The 13,329-nt window shown below is 45.6% G+C and overlaps 1 protein-coding gene across 2 annotated transcripts in view; it reads left to right on the top strand.

The window, feature by feature from the left end:
• The window catches only part of SLC22A23 (solute carrier family 22 member 23), a 116,931-nt gene that overhangs the window by 97,082 nt on the left and 6,520 nt on the right, over nucleotides 1-13,329 (top strand). For both annotated transcript variants that reach the window (XM_074827337.1, XM_074827345.1), the window contains 4 exons: nucleotides 1,903-2,005; nucleotides 5,008-5,240; nucleotides 7,883-7,915; nucleotides 9,722-9,845. In XM_074827337.1, the coding sequence (XP_074683438.1) occupies nucleotides 1,903-2,005; nucleotides 5,008-5,240; nucleotides 7,883-7,915; nucleotides 9,722-9,845 (493 nt within the window). The remainder of the gene's footprint in view (nucleotides 1-1,902; nucleotides 2,006-5,007; nucleotides 5,241-7,882; nucleotides 7,916-9,721; nucleotides 9,846-13,329) is intronic.

Genomic DNA, 13,329 nt, shown 5'->3' with positions numbered 1-13,329 from the left:
GCAATGTGTGTTGTTTGGGTGGTGATTTTCGTTGTTGGCCTTCAGCTGAAATAGTAAACAGTCATCAACAGCTTTTCAAAACCTTGTGCTGCTTCTAGTGCTTGCTTTGAGCTTTTCATTGTAGAAGGTTTGGCTTGGGCTCAGTTATAGGCCTTATAACTGTGTTTTATCTAACTGCTTCAGTTGTTCTGAATTATTTTGTTCTCACTCCTTTCTAGAATCTTGCTACAAAAATCATTTTGACCTTGCTCTTTGAGATTAGGTACCATCTTTTTTTATTGTGCTTTTTTTTTAATATAGCCCTGATCCATTGCTGAGCCTGTGAAGTGCTCCTGTAGTACAAATATTAATTTGACCAATTTCCTCTTTTGCTCCACCTCTGTGTTTATGCTTTTCTGAGCTTCATGCTGTGTAGATTCTGGGGAGAAATGGCTATTATCAGGTAGTAAGGAAAAGAGTATGGCAATATTCTGCTTAAGTACAATCATTAATGTAAAATACCCTTTGCTGCTTTTCTCAGAAGCGTTCCCTGTAGTTACTCTAGATAGAAGATCAGGAGTGACCTGTGAGCAGTGAATAGCTCGACTATTTGCATATAAATAGTGTTTCTTTTGATTTATTATTTTTATGATACAATTTTCAAATAACAGCGACAAAAGTGTCTTTTGTTTTCTTTGTAAATTCAGGTGATTTATCTCTTCCCCGCCCTCCCCCCCCGCCCCGCCACAGCTTGCTTTTATTTTTCCCTGTCTCGCATCTCTCTAAGAGATTGCTATTCAGTGGAGTTAGGCAGAGGTCGGGGCAGGCCAGTGAGGACGACTGAGGACACCCAGACTACTTGCGTATGCACGAAGGGAACACATACACGGTTCAGAACAGAGCCATACTGCCGCCTTTAAACACAGTTAGCCTAGAAAGCAGCAGCACAAGTCTTTGCCCTAAAAAACAGTCCTAGTCTGTACTCTTGGAGGACATCATCTTTGTGATGCTTCTGTATAGCTACAGCTTCTTCTGTTTTTAACGGACTGTACGCCCTTGCAGCTGTCTCGCTGATCCAGTAGCTTGGAAACAGTGGTTTTGTTGGTATGCTTAGGTAGGTGTTCAAGCTCTATTCTGATGATATTTGGGAAGTAAGCAGTGTCCTTTATTTTTGTCCCATGAAGACAAGAATATCAGATGCAATATTTGCAAGGCGTGTGTGTTACTACAGCATTGCAAAGAAAAGTTAGGTTGCAGCTGCCCAGCGCTTTAAGGACATGGTGAGGCTTTAGTTCTGAAACACAAAGACATCACAGCTGATGATGCCTGTCCTCTGTTTAGGACATCCATCAGAACAATTTTAAACATTTGAAATGGGGAGGAAGGGTGAAGAAGGATGAGCTGACATAGTGTCCTAGCCACTTTTTTCTGAAACCTGGATTTGAACAAACCTCAAAAGATTTCCACAAAAGAGATTGAGCTCCAGTCCCTTCCATGGCTTTTCAGGTGTGCATTGCAGAAAGGCAGCGGGTCTTGTAACTGCACAAGCACAGTCCTGCCTGTGGGGGGGTTAAAAATTAATAGAATCATGTTCTTCAGGAAATTTTATATCACGCTTGCTGGGATCAAGCTCCATCCTACCCTCATTCTACAAACACATTTTAAAACTGGGAGGAGGTTTGGGGTGTGAAGGAGTTCTTGGGCAGTTCTTCAGCCCCGAGAAGGTTAAGGGAAGCCTGGAAGAAAAGGAGGAACCTGAGGTGGACTTTAGGCAGGTTGTTTAGCATTTTATACCTGCTGTTAGTGAAATCAATAGTGTCCTGCTCTCCAGAACATCCCTCAGAGTATCTGTAGTTCACAAGTGAAGCCTGCTTCTCCTTGTTCTCCCCAGTGAAAGAATAATTTTGGTTTGGTTTGTTTCAGAGCTGGAAAAAGAGATCACCAGGAGACCGAAGAAAGTCTGCATTGTTAAAGTGGTGGGAACCAGGAACCTGTGGAAAAACATCGTAGTATTATGTGTGAACTCGTAAGTCCAATCTCCTCCTGTTTGAATAGTTGTGTGGTTGGTGAACTGGAAGCAGTAATGGGAAATGATGGAGGAGTTCCTCTGTTTCCTGGTGTGGGACCCTTCACTAGTGTCTCCAATAAATGATCCTGGGAAAACACCATCTGTTGCAAGGAATTATTTTTTTATGGCAAACATGGAGGAACTCATTGGCTGTTTTGGGGAGCAGCACCATGTGTCTTCTCAGGCGTTGTGCTGCAAGTGAGTGGCTATCACCAGTGGTCTTGCATGGCCATATGCTGGTACATGCTTATGCATGCAGACAGTGACTGCTGGCATGTTGGGTGGAATTTTTGAAATCAGTAATGCCACAGGAGTACAAGTTCAAGTAGTTTACATCTGATATAGCTGTGTTGCAGAGGAAGATGTTGCTTACCAGTAAATAAAAGCCTGCTCCCTTGTATAACAGCTGTCCTTGATAGGTCTTCAAAAGAGATTACAAAGTGCTTCAGCTCTCCCAGATCATGTATGGGGCACACAGGGAGAATGTGTGGTCTTGCACTGAGCAATGTGATGCCTGCATCCTAAGGCTTCAGCTTGGACATGCTTATGTGGGCAAACCCAGGCATCTGCCTGAGGGTTTTGCAGGTTACCAGGCTCTGAGACCTTCTGTCCAGAACTGAGCACCTTGTAAAGAGGAAATAGATGGGCTGCAAATTTAGTCTTTAACCAAACACAACTTCTGGGAGGGCAATGGCAGTGGATCTTCTAATTTTTCAATCTTATAAAATGCCCATTTGAATTCCTTTCATGTTTGGTTTTTTTTCAAATGGGGGGTGGGGAGAAGACTGGAAATCCCCCATTCTCTGCATGTTTAGAAGTACATAGCGCTCTTGCGGCTTTTTCTTCATCACTTCAGGGCCCTACTCTGCAGCCTTCTCCTCCTTTTAAACAGGCTCATGGATCAGTCCTAACCCAGAGAGGACAGCCCCTGTGCTGGGCTGGTAGTCCTGAACATGCACTTCAGGGGTCGGTCTTCAGCATTATCAGTTGCAGAACCAACTCTGGTTTTATGATTTTTGTGTGTCTCTCCCACCTACCAGTGGTTGATTCCCTCTGTTCTGAAACATCATTTTTCTCTTAGGCTGAGCTGGTAGATTTAATAGCCAGTGTTAACTGTATTTGTGAAAAATGTTTACGTGGCGAATTCAGCCCTTCTCCCTCGCCCTTTTTAATTACACACATTTAGAAATTCCCTAAACCAGAACTAGGCAGCCCAAAGAGTAACTTCTGGCAATAGCACATGGAGGCTGTTTGCCATCCAAGTAGCACATGAAGCAGATGTGTGTTTGAGGAAATAGCTTTTGTGTTTGTTTTTAGGGGGTGGTGGAAAAAAACTATTGAGTTTTAATTCTGTTATTCCTGTTAGGTGGAGCTGTGCTAAATTTTTTTGTAGTGTGGAACATGGAGAAGAAACCTTTTGCAGGCAATTACAAGACATCAAAGGAAATAAATGTATTTAGTTTTGAAAGCAACTATTCTGAGCTGCTCAGCAAGTTAAGATAGTAGAGTGGTTCCTGGGGAAGCAGACTGGAAAGCAAAGTGCAGATGATATATTAGTTTATAGTTCATGGCCTAAATAACAACTTCAGGTGTGTTTGCATGCACAGAAGAGAAGGAGAGAAGGTACACACTGTTTAACTCTGCCCTCTTATTAAATATTGTTTTGCTAACTAATATTTCACTTATGGGAGGAGCCCGTTATAATCTAGATATCCAAAGCAAATTACATTCTTCTATGACAGTAAGTACTTGTGCTGCGGGTTTTTTTAGAGGGGAAGGTGTGTGTTATTAGGGGTGTATTTTTGAACTATGACATTGATTCACAAGACTGCAAGAGAAATTCCCCAGGCCCTGGACTGTCATGCACTCAGTGATTGTGTATTCCCCCAACTGTTTCTATGCTTATATTAATATCTAGTTTACACTGACAGCACTTCAAATTCCTGACATTCAGGAGAATAGAGGTGTATCAGTGTAATGTACCTGCCATTCATTTTTTGGAGACCTGGATCCATGCCTGATGCTCTGTCAGGCAGTTAATTTGTGACATGAGGTTTGTCTGATCAAAATGCCAGGGGCAGGAGACCCTTACTGGCAGAAGTGTTTGAGCTGTGATGGGGGCAGTTGGGAGCATTGACTTCCCATAGCAGCTCTGCTGCAGTTTTGCACCACATCAGGAGTGATGCTGGGGCTTCTCATCTGACTTCTGTACCTCCAGCCCCCTTCTCTCCTTCTTTTATCTTTTTTTTGGGGGGGCAGGGGGAGACAGGAGAACGGGGAATGAAATGGAGTGGCAAGATCACTGGCATCATGAAGAAACTTTTAAAAGGGAAGACGCATTGATATGAAGGGTGGTGTAAATGTGTAGATTGAACTAGGACTTATTGTTTCATAATTGTAATAATCATTGCAGCATGTGTGACTTCAAATAATCATTTCTAAGGGGTTTTCAGTTGTAACAGGCTAGCAGAATTGAGGTGCAATCTTTAGTACGACCAAGTGCCACAGGCAGGCAGGTATTCCTGTATTGCATGGTTTTTGCTGTCCAAGCACACAGGCTGCTGCTTCACAGCAGCGCTGGCTCTGTGGCCATCAGCAGATGCACGGGGAACAGAAGCATGTCCTTCTTGAGATAGGGGAGTTCTGAAATGTGTTGGGAAAATCAGTCACGCACTAGGAGTCCTTATAAAGTTGCTTGTACCCTGATCTTGAGCAACAGGTGAAGCCAGTAGATTGCAAATGTCTGGTGGAATAGGGGGGTTTCTTTTTGTTTCTTTGGATCATTGCTTTTTTTACAGTAGCACCTAGAAGTCTGAGTTGAGTCTTTTTGCACCAGCTGTTGTATTCCTGCAGTAGAAGAAATTCTTCTTGCATTGATGTGTTCCTACATTAAATTACGTTGCATTGTGTGGCTGCCTTCTCAGCAATGACCTCCCCTTGCCCTCTCCTGTCTCCCCTAGGCTGACTGGTTACGGCATACACCACTGTTTTGCGAAAAGCATGATGGGGCATGAAGCGAAGATGGCGATTACCCACAACTTCTATGCGGACTACTATACCATGGCTGGGATTGCGCTGGCATCCTGCCTGGCCATGTGTCCGGTGGTTGGGTTTCTGGGGAGGAGAGGAGGACTCCTGCTTTTCATGATCCTCACAGCTCTGGCATCGCTTCTACAGCTGGGCCTTCTCAACTGTAAGTTGGAGACGAGAGCCTTTCAGGACCACACAAGTCTGACATGCAAATACGGGATCAGGAAAGATTAGCATTTCTTTTGCCTTTCTCAGGTTTGACATGCTGTACACCTGCTTAGTTTAAGAAGTTGAATTTGTTTGAAGGATTCCCCAAACGCTTGCCTTAGGTTCACTAACAAAAGGCATTATGTTCTGGATGAGTCCCTGTGGTGGAACTCGTTGAGCATTGTGGCTGCTTCTAGGGCTGTCACTTAAGAACAAACAAACAAAATACTTTTATTTCAGTGTAATTCACTCTGGGGAAAGAGTTGGGTAGGGTTTGTGAAGGGAAACTTTCCCACTGGTCTGCTTCTTGAATAGCCTCTAAACAAGCAGAAGTTAAAGGAATAGGTGTATGTCCTCTGCCTGCTCTGAGCATCTTGCTACATGTGAGTAATATACAGCTAGCATGGAAATATGCAGCTGAGAAACCCTGCTTGTAATGTGGTGTGTATGTATAGTCAATGTGAACAAATACACATGACTTTGTGAGGTGACACAGCTTTTCAAATGGGTTGTTCCTGACAAAAGCAAGAGCATCCCACCTCTTCCTTTGCAGGCAGTGACCTTTCTCTGGTCCTTTTGAGCTGCTTCAGCTACTAAAATTGCTACAGAAATACTCCCTTTCCTTTTTAAATTTTATTTCCTTGTCTTAATCTTCTATTGGTGAGGAAGTTGAATGTGATGGATCAGAGAGGTGTTAAAGCAGAGGGAAGGTGCTATGTGCTTTAGCAATCTCACAGTTGCCAATAGTTGCCAATCATTAGACCCCTGTGCTGTGAAACCTCACCCCAAGGAAGGAGGAAGAGGGTTGAGACGTGCTTTGGACAAACTGGTGAGATGAACACCAGAACACTGGTTGTTGCTGGTTTTCATTTCTAAGTTTAAAAATAATTAAGAGCTATAATGAGAAAGAGTTTTCTGCATTGGGGATGGAAAGATTTCACGTTCCTGCATGCTGAAGGCAACCCCGATCCAGCAAGAGCTGTCCATATTTACAGACCACGTTTCCTGAAAGTGTTTAATAAGTTAACCTTTAGTGAGCCTGCTAGTTGTGGGAGTGTAGGAGGGAAACAGGGAACCTCTTTCATGACATGGGGGAAACTCCAAAATCCATGCTTGGTCCCAGCCTGGCACAGATGTTTACGTTCCCTCTGAGCACATGTTTACCATGTTCAGCTGTCCCAGCTGAGAGTGGGAGAAGCACCCTGGCCCTGTCTTATCCCCAGCCCGTTGACAGATGTGACCATTCACATGCAGATGCATGCTCTGTGTGTGTAGTATCCCAAAACTCCACATTCTTGTGGTGGTGTCCATCGGGGTCTCTCTATGCTAGATTTGTCTGATTTTTTTTTTTTTTTTTTTTTAAGGACATTAGATGTTTGTTAAGACTGTTGAGGTAATAAAGATGCAGTTGCTTAGTGGACAGAAAATATGCCAGAACCATGAAAGTCTGCTCCAGAGCCGTGAAAACGGGTGAGGGGAGGTGGGGAGGAACACCCTGTAGAAATCATTACAACCTTGTCCATAATGGGTTTAGGTGGTTTTGTGAGCAAAGTTGCTAAAACTAAGAGCAGCCGTGGGCTCTAGGTGCTTTCTGCTGTGTTGGCACCTAGGCTTCTCTCAATGCTGTGTGCCCGTCAGCCTTCCCCACTCTGCCCTTGCCCCTTTCTTTGTGAGAAGAGGTCAGCCTTGAACTTCAGAGCAGCTTGTCTCCCCCTGCTCTAGACCATGCCCCCCTTCTTCCTCAGAAGAGCTAGACAGTATTTGGAGAGAAGCAGCGACCCCGCTGATTATGAAATCTGTTACAGCCTCCTGCATGTTTTAGCTTAGCATAATTTGGATGTAATTAGCAAATGAAATCAGAATTTGAGAAGGAGGGTGAGAGAGGGAGAGGGGTATTCTCCATCAGCAGGAAACCCACAGCAGACCTTGAGGCTTGCTGTGTTCAGCCCTTTTTCCAGACCTTGGGGTGTTGCCTGGGATGTTTAAGGAGCCTGGTGGGAGATCACCAGCAGAGCTGTGTCCAGCTCATGTCGCTGCCCTTCTCCTTGCTGCCCAGTACTGCCGTGTGCTCCTCTGTGGTTAGGATGTTTGGCAGCTGGTGGCTAGCGTGACACATGGACCACCAGCCCAGAGTTTTGGCAAGGAATAGGTCTCCCACCAGTATGATGGTGCTGATGCCCAGACTTTTGCTCTCTAACTAAAGCCTCTGTTGGCTATTCCCTCAGGGCTGCAGCATGAGGGCAGTTTCTCTTCTCCCCCTTTGTTAACAACAAAGAGGCCTTTGTGCTAATCCCAGTGGTAATTCTGGGGCTCTTAAAAATGCTTTACTGCTGCATTTGTTATCTCTGTCTCATTAGCATGCTGTACTCCAGCTGAAAGGGGCCTGGAAACAGCATGTCCTATCTGGTCACAGGAAGATGTGCCAGTCGTGACATGTGAAACAAGTGTATGAGGGGGCTAGGGTGGCATGTGGGATTTACCTTTTTTTTTTTTCTTTTTCCTTTGGATAAATAAATATGTAACAACAGTATGTTCTTGTTTTCTCTCCCTTTCTCTCTTATTTTTATCTTATTCTAACCTCTGTGGTCTTGGATCCAGTGATTGGAAAATACAGTCAACTTCCAGACTCAGGTATGGTTTACAGATGAGTCTGCTTCATGGAGGAAGTGCTCCCCTGGGAGTGGTTGGATCTGAAAGGCCGGGGCCAAAGCACCCAGAGTGGAGCTGCTGCTGCAGAGGGGTGTTGGGGAAAAGCCCACTTCACACAGTCCCTTGGGACCCCACTCGTAGGCAGGCCTGTTTGTTTATATGCAGTCTCTTGGTATAGCATCCCCTCTGCATAGTCTAACTTGCCTCTGTATGTCAAGAGAGGGTGCAGAGGTTCCCCTCAAGGTTTATTTTTAGATATGGAGCAAGGCTTTCTCAGTCTCCTTCTCAGAAGCAACTTTCCCAGTTCTGTCTCTTCCAGAAAGACCTGAGATGCCAAAGTCCCTTCTGATAAGGGGACTTAAGCACATTAGAAAATACTTCCCCAGGCACCTTATCCCAGCCTGAAGTACTGTAATAGCAACGCAGTGACAGGCTACAGGGGAACAAAATTTACCCTTCTGTATTTGATTTAACCGACCTGTCCTTGCCCAGCCTTTCCAAGGTCTGTTCTGTTGAGCAGTCACGACTCCCTGTGGGGTCAGTGGTGCAGCCTCACCCTCTATGCAGGAGCTACCAGGGAGCTTCAGAGACCTGTAGTTTGCAAGGGGCCGTGCTCACGTCCTTACCTGCTGGCAGTATTTGCTCTCTCCCTCAGACTTGGGGTGCACTGCAGTAAGTAAGGTCTTAGCCCCAAGCAGGCTGAAGCGCATTTCGGAAGTTGTAACCTAAGAGCTCCCAAATACCTTTTGCTCTCCTGTGAGCTGATATATTCGGCAAGAACAAAAGCAGGTGTTACTTTTTGTTGGTTCCAACCCAGAGAATGCACCTGCTTGGGACTGCACGCTGATGAGCAGCCCTTTCTCCAGGCAGATCTTCGGACTTGGCTGGAAGAAGGTGAGGAGCATTGGCTGCAAAGCTCCAGTCCTTTCCCCAGCGCTCCCATCAGGCATGATGTGTTCCCCTCATGTGGTGCAATAGTCTCTGCAAACAACTTGGCCAAACAACGTGAGATTGTACAACCCTGGATCAGATATCCCGCCGCTGCGCACAGAAGGTGGCGAGTGGGGATCAAGTGAGAGATGTATTGTCATCATGGCCAGGAGACAGTTTCCTTTAGCTTTGTTTAGATTTACTGGGGTTTCTTCCTGTGTTTGTTAGACACTGTTCACTCCCAGAAACCTTGCTGCCATCCAGCCATGAAATGATTGAACAAACAGCCTTGGTGGACACAGTGACTTAGGGGAGTGCTTCACTGTCTTTGGCATCAGCTTTTCCCCCCAGAGTTGTCAGGCGAAGGCTGTCAAGCTGGGGGTTACGACACAGTTTGCAGACTGATCATGTGAATGGAGATGGGAGCACTTTTATTTCTTTCCCCTCTTGCCTTGCGAGCCTCTCCAGTGCCTAAGCCACTGAGCTGTACCAGATGTTTGGCAGGTTGATGAACGCTGCCTGCCTCCACTTGTCTGTCAAATGTGGGAGGGAAGTGACTGGTGCCTACAAGACTGCCCAAAGATATATTTTTTCCTGGGTTTTACCTTTTTGTGGTGGCTGAGCATAAATAATTCAGAGATCGATGACATTTTTAGCATGACATTATGATTTTTTTAGGTATGTTTGTGTCTCGGGTGCTTGGGGAATGGATTTTATAAATACCAGTTTTAAATTCGTATTACAAAAATGACTCAAATTCTTGTCTAGGGAGTATGAGTAATGTAAAACTGTTTTCTTGTTTTCTTCCTTGGAAGTTTGGCCTGATTCTCATTTCTTGTGAACACACTTGTCTTGCAGGTATGAGTGACAGCGTCAAAGACAAATTCTCTACCGCATTTTCCATCGTGGGTATGTTTTCTTCGCATGCCGTTGGAAGCCTCAGCGTGTTCTTCTGTGCTGAAATCACACCTACAGTAATCAGGTGAGACATTGGAGCCCCCCCCGCCCCCCGTCTTCAAAGAACAGGGATGAAATGTTCCTCATTTCATTGATAACTGGCTGTGTAACTTAACATAATGTATAGGAAGGAAAGTCCGCCATAACTGGAGACTTCGCAGCAATTTTTTGGGCTCCTCTTTAGTGTCGCTGCTGTCAGTCTGCCCAAGTGCTTGTCTGTAGACAGAGAGGCTTTGTTTCCAGTGGCTCCACCTTGCGTCCCATCGTGGTGATTATCAGCAGGCCAGGCATCATATGATTTGCATTTGTTTGCAGTGAGGTACTGTCTTAAACACTTAGCTGAACGAGATCATGCAGCTGAACAGTGTTATTGCTTCTGTTATTAGGTGCTCTGCAAGTCTGCCTCTCCTACAGCAGCACCAGTGTGAGTGGTATGCCTTTATTGCAGATAAAGTCATCTTTCTTTTTGCACCCAGATATATTTTTAGCAGAGGCTCAAAGTTTTTCTAAAGCGGAGCACTTTCATCCTGGGCAGTAGTAAAAATCAGGCAGATGATCTTCACTGGAGACCTTCCCATAAAATGTCTTTGTATTGTCAGGTTTTTGTACCATTTTAACTATTCACTGTTATCTTTCACAGCACAAAGGTTGTGCTTTTGTGTTCTGGATTATGCTTTCAGCAATGTCACAGCAATTCAGGAGTCCACCCTGACTCCATTGAATTTCCCAGGAATGTAGGTCATATGGGTGGGAGGGAGAGAGAGTGAAAGGAAGAGGAAGCTCTTTTTTTTTATTTTTCTTTTTTTCTCCAAATTATATGCCTTTTCAATAAATTTACAAAAGTATTATGAGTAGCCAGTCTCCCTGATCCGTGGCCTTTTCTTCCAAGCTATCTGACTTTGTGAAAGTATTTTACAGATAACGTTATTTCCACAGGGAAAGGCAGTGTGAGTGGTGAGGAGATTATACAACAGTCTGAAACACTAACAGCTATTTACTTACGTGCATGTCAGTCAGTTTGGTGTTTTTATGCCTCTTTAATTTTCTCCTTGTCTCTGTTTGAAAGACATATAGGTAAGGAATTGGCCACGTCAACCACAAGAGTATCTGCCAAGTAGGGTCACATGCACAGTGTGAACTTAGCAAGCTTTTTTCCTTAAATCACTTGCATTGCTACAGGGAATGGGACAAAATCCTGGCTGGGAGCCAAAAGTCTGGTTCCCCTGACTCTGTTGGGTGACACCAGGCAAGTAACAATAGCTGGATATGCCTCAGGGTTCCCATATATTAACAGGGATGATGACACTCTGCACCGCTTTGCGGTCCTACCACCGTGAAGCTCTTGATAAGATCCACTCAGGGCTGTAGTTAGGAGGTGGAGCTTAGGGCGATGCATAAACCCATCTCAGGCAGAGGTGTGGTTAAAGCTGCCTTGTGTCTTGCATTTTGGTGGGATTTGGCTGCTCCCTCATAACCTGTTCTCCAGATTACTGCCTCGGATGCCCTTTAGCGTTTCAGACCATCTTAATATGCTTTTGGTCGATTCTCAAGGAACCTTAAGGAAAAGGAGGCAGAGAGAGCACTGGGGCCGTCTCTGGGGTTTCCCTGATCAAATTCTTTACCTGTAATCCCCCATCCCTAAGGGAGGAAAACAGCACCGCTGTTATTGGGGTAGCGGTGGCATGATAGCAAATCCATAGAGCCCGTCCAGCTCGACTGATGTGCTGTTGAGATAAACGGTTGCAGCAGTGTAGGAGGAAAATGGCCATCCTCAACGCCAAGAGGTGCTGCCTGCTCCAGAAACACAAAGGTCCCACGCTGTCATGTGGTACAGAGGGGTCCTTCATAGTCTTGCACTGCACCCCGGTCTCCAGGCAGGAGGCCTTCACCAGGAGCTCTGTTCCTTGTACAGGGGGCTTCAGTACGGAGGTCCTTCCAAATGCTGAATTTAAGCACAAAGTGGTACCAATAATCCACCTCTAATAATCTTGATGGGAACACCACTGCAGTCTGCACAGCTACTAAATAGGAGTAGGCTGAGGTACGTCCCCTCCCCATCCTCTGCATGCTCAGTTACTACCAAGTGGAAGATAGATCTGTTTTTCTCTCTGTCTTGCTTTTGCACCCATCTGGCCAAAGAAATGAAGAGTAGGCAGCAATGGCCGAATTAGGAGCTTCACCCATCAATAGCTGTCTCAAGACAAATTTCCAGTGGGATACAGTGCTGTTTACTAGCACCTGAACTAGGCCTGGCTTTCCAAAGGTGGTGCCTTGCCTTATGAGGCCAAGGGCGTCCTGGTGTGTTACTGAAGCTCTGGCCTGGGACTGAGCACACAACGGCGTCACTTACATGCAGGAAAGGCAGGGAAAAACCATGGAGGTTTTCGGGGACTGACTTAAAAAAGCAGCTGAGCTGACTGGACAAAGCCCTAAAAATCTGATCTGAATTCAGCATTGGCCCCACTTTGTGCAGGAGGCTGGAGTAGGTGCTCTCCCAAAGTCCCCTTCAGCCTGAATAGCTCTCGGGTTCTTTTTTACTCCAAGCCATGCTGCATGTCGACCTGTTTGCCCGACACAGACAAATGACCATCCGAAGATGGGATTAACATTTCTCTGCTCCCCTGAGCAGCACTGTGAAGGGCAAGTGCCCTTACTGAGGTTTAGCCTGGTTAAAGCAAAGAATATCAGCAAGGGTGTTTTGCTGCTCTCCAAAATAACACTGTGGTAGTGAGCAAGGAAATTCTCCCCTGTGAACACGGAGGCCCTTTCTGAGGACAAAATTTTGGACCAATGTCCCTTTGCGATTTGCCCACGTCAGGACCGTAAGCCTCATGCAAACCATCCTGCCTCGCTGCTGCTGGGTGAGCAGGGGTCAGGGAAGTGGCTCTGATCTCTCATGGGGCCATGCCATGGGAAAGCCCCCACAGCAGCTGCTGCCAGGCAGAAGTGCAAGGGGAGAAGCTGGGGCTCACCATGGATGCCAGTAGCTCCCTCCCTCACACTCCCTCCCTTGGCTCCGCTCTGCACCTCAGAGCGCATTTGAAATACAGACGCTGGGCCCCTGTGCTGGGAGACCTCGTACTGAGGAGAAGAGGTGCCCCAAAACACCCTGAATGTTTTTGGTTTCCACCTGCTGCCCCATGGCACCTGCAAAAACTGTGAATTATGAGGGTACTGCTTCTCTTGCCCTGTACCCATTTTCCTGATGGGCACGTGAACAACAAAAAATTCCTTGACAGTATTTTCAGTCTGGGGTGTTTTTTCTCTGTTTTCATATTTGCAATATAGTCAAACATTTAAACAAAATCTTCTAGGACACATACCAAAGTGTATTTTCAAGCCTCCTTCTGCCAGGTTTTGATGGAGTAACGCCTGCTCTAATTACTGACGTCATATGGAAAAACTTTTTTTTCCCCTCCAAATCTGAAGCCACTTGACCTGTATGACAGAGCTGTCTTTGTTGTTGCCTTTTCCTGTTTCCTTTCAGCTTGCTTGATGTTCTTCTACAG

This window comes from Strix aluco, chromosome 1 (genome assembly GCF_031877795.1).
Source record: "Strix aluco isolate bStrAlu1 chromosome 1, bStrAlu1.hap1, whole genome shotgun sequence".
Taxonomy (NCBI): Eukaryota; Metazoa; Chordata; class Aves; order Strigiformes; family Strigidae; genus Strix; species Strix aluco.
The sequence above is the reverse complement of the archived record's forward strand: the minus strand, read 5'-3'. Positions and strand labels throughout refer to the sequence as shown.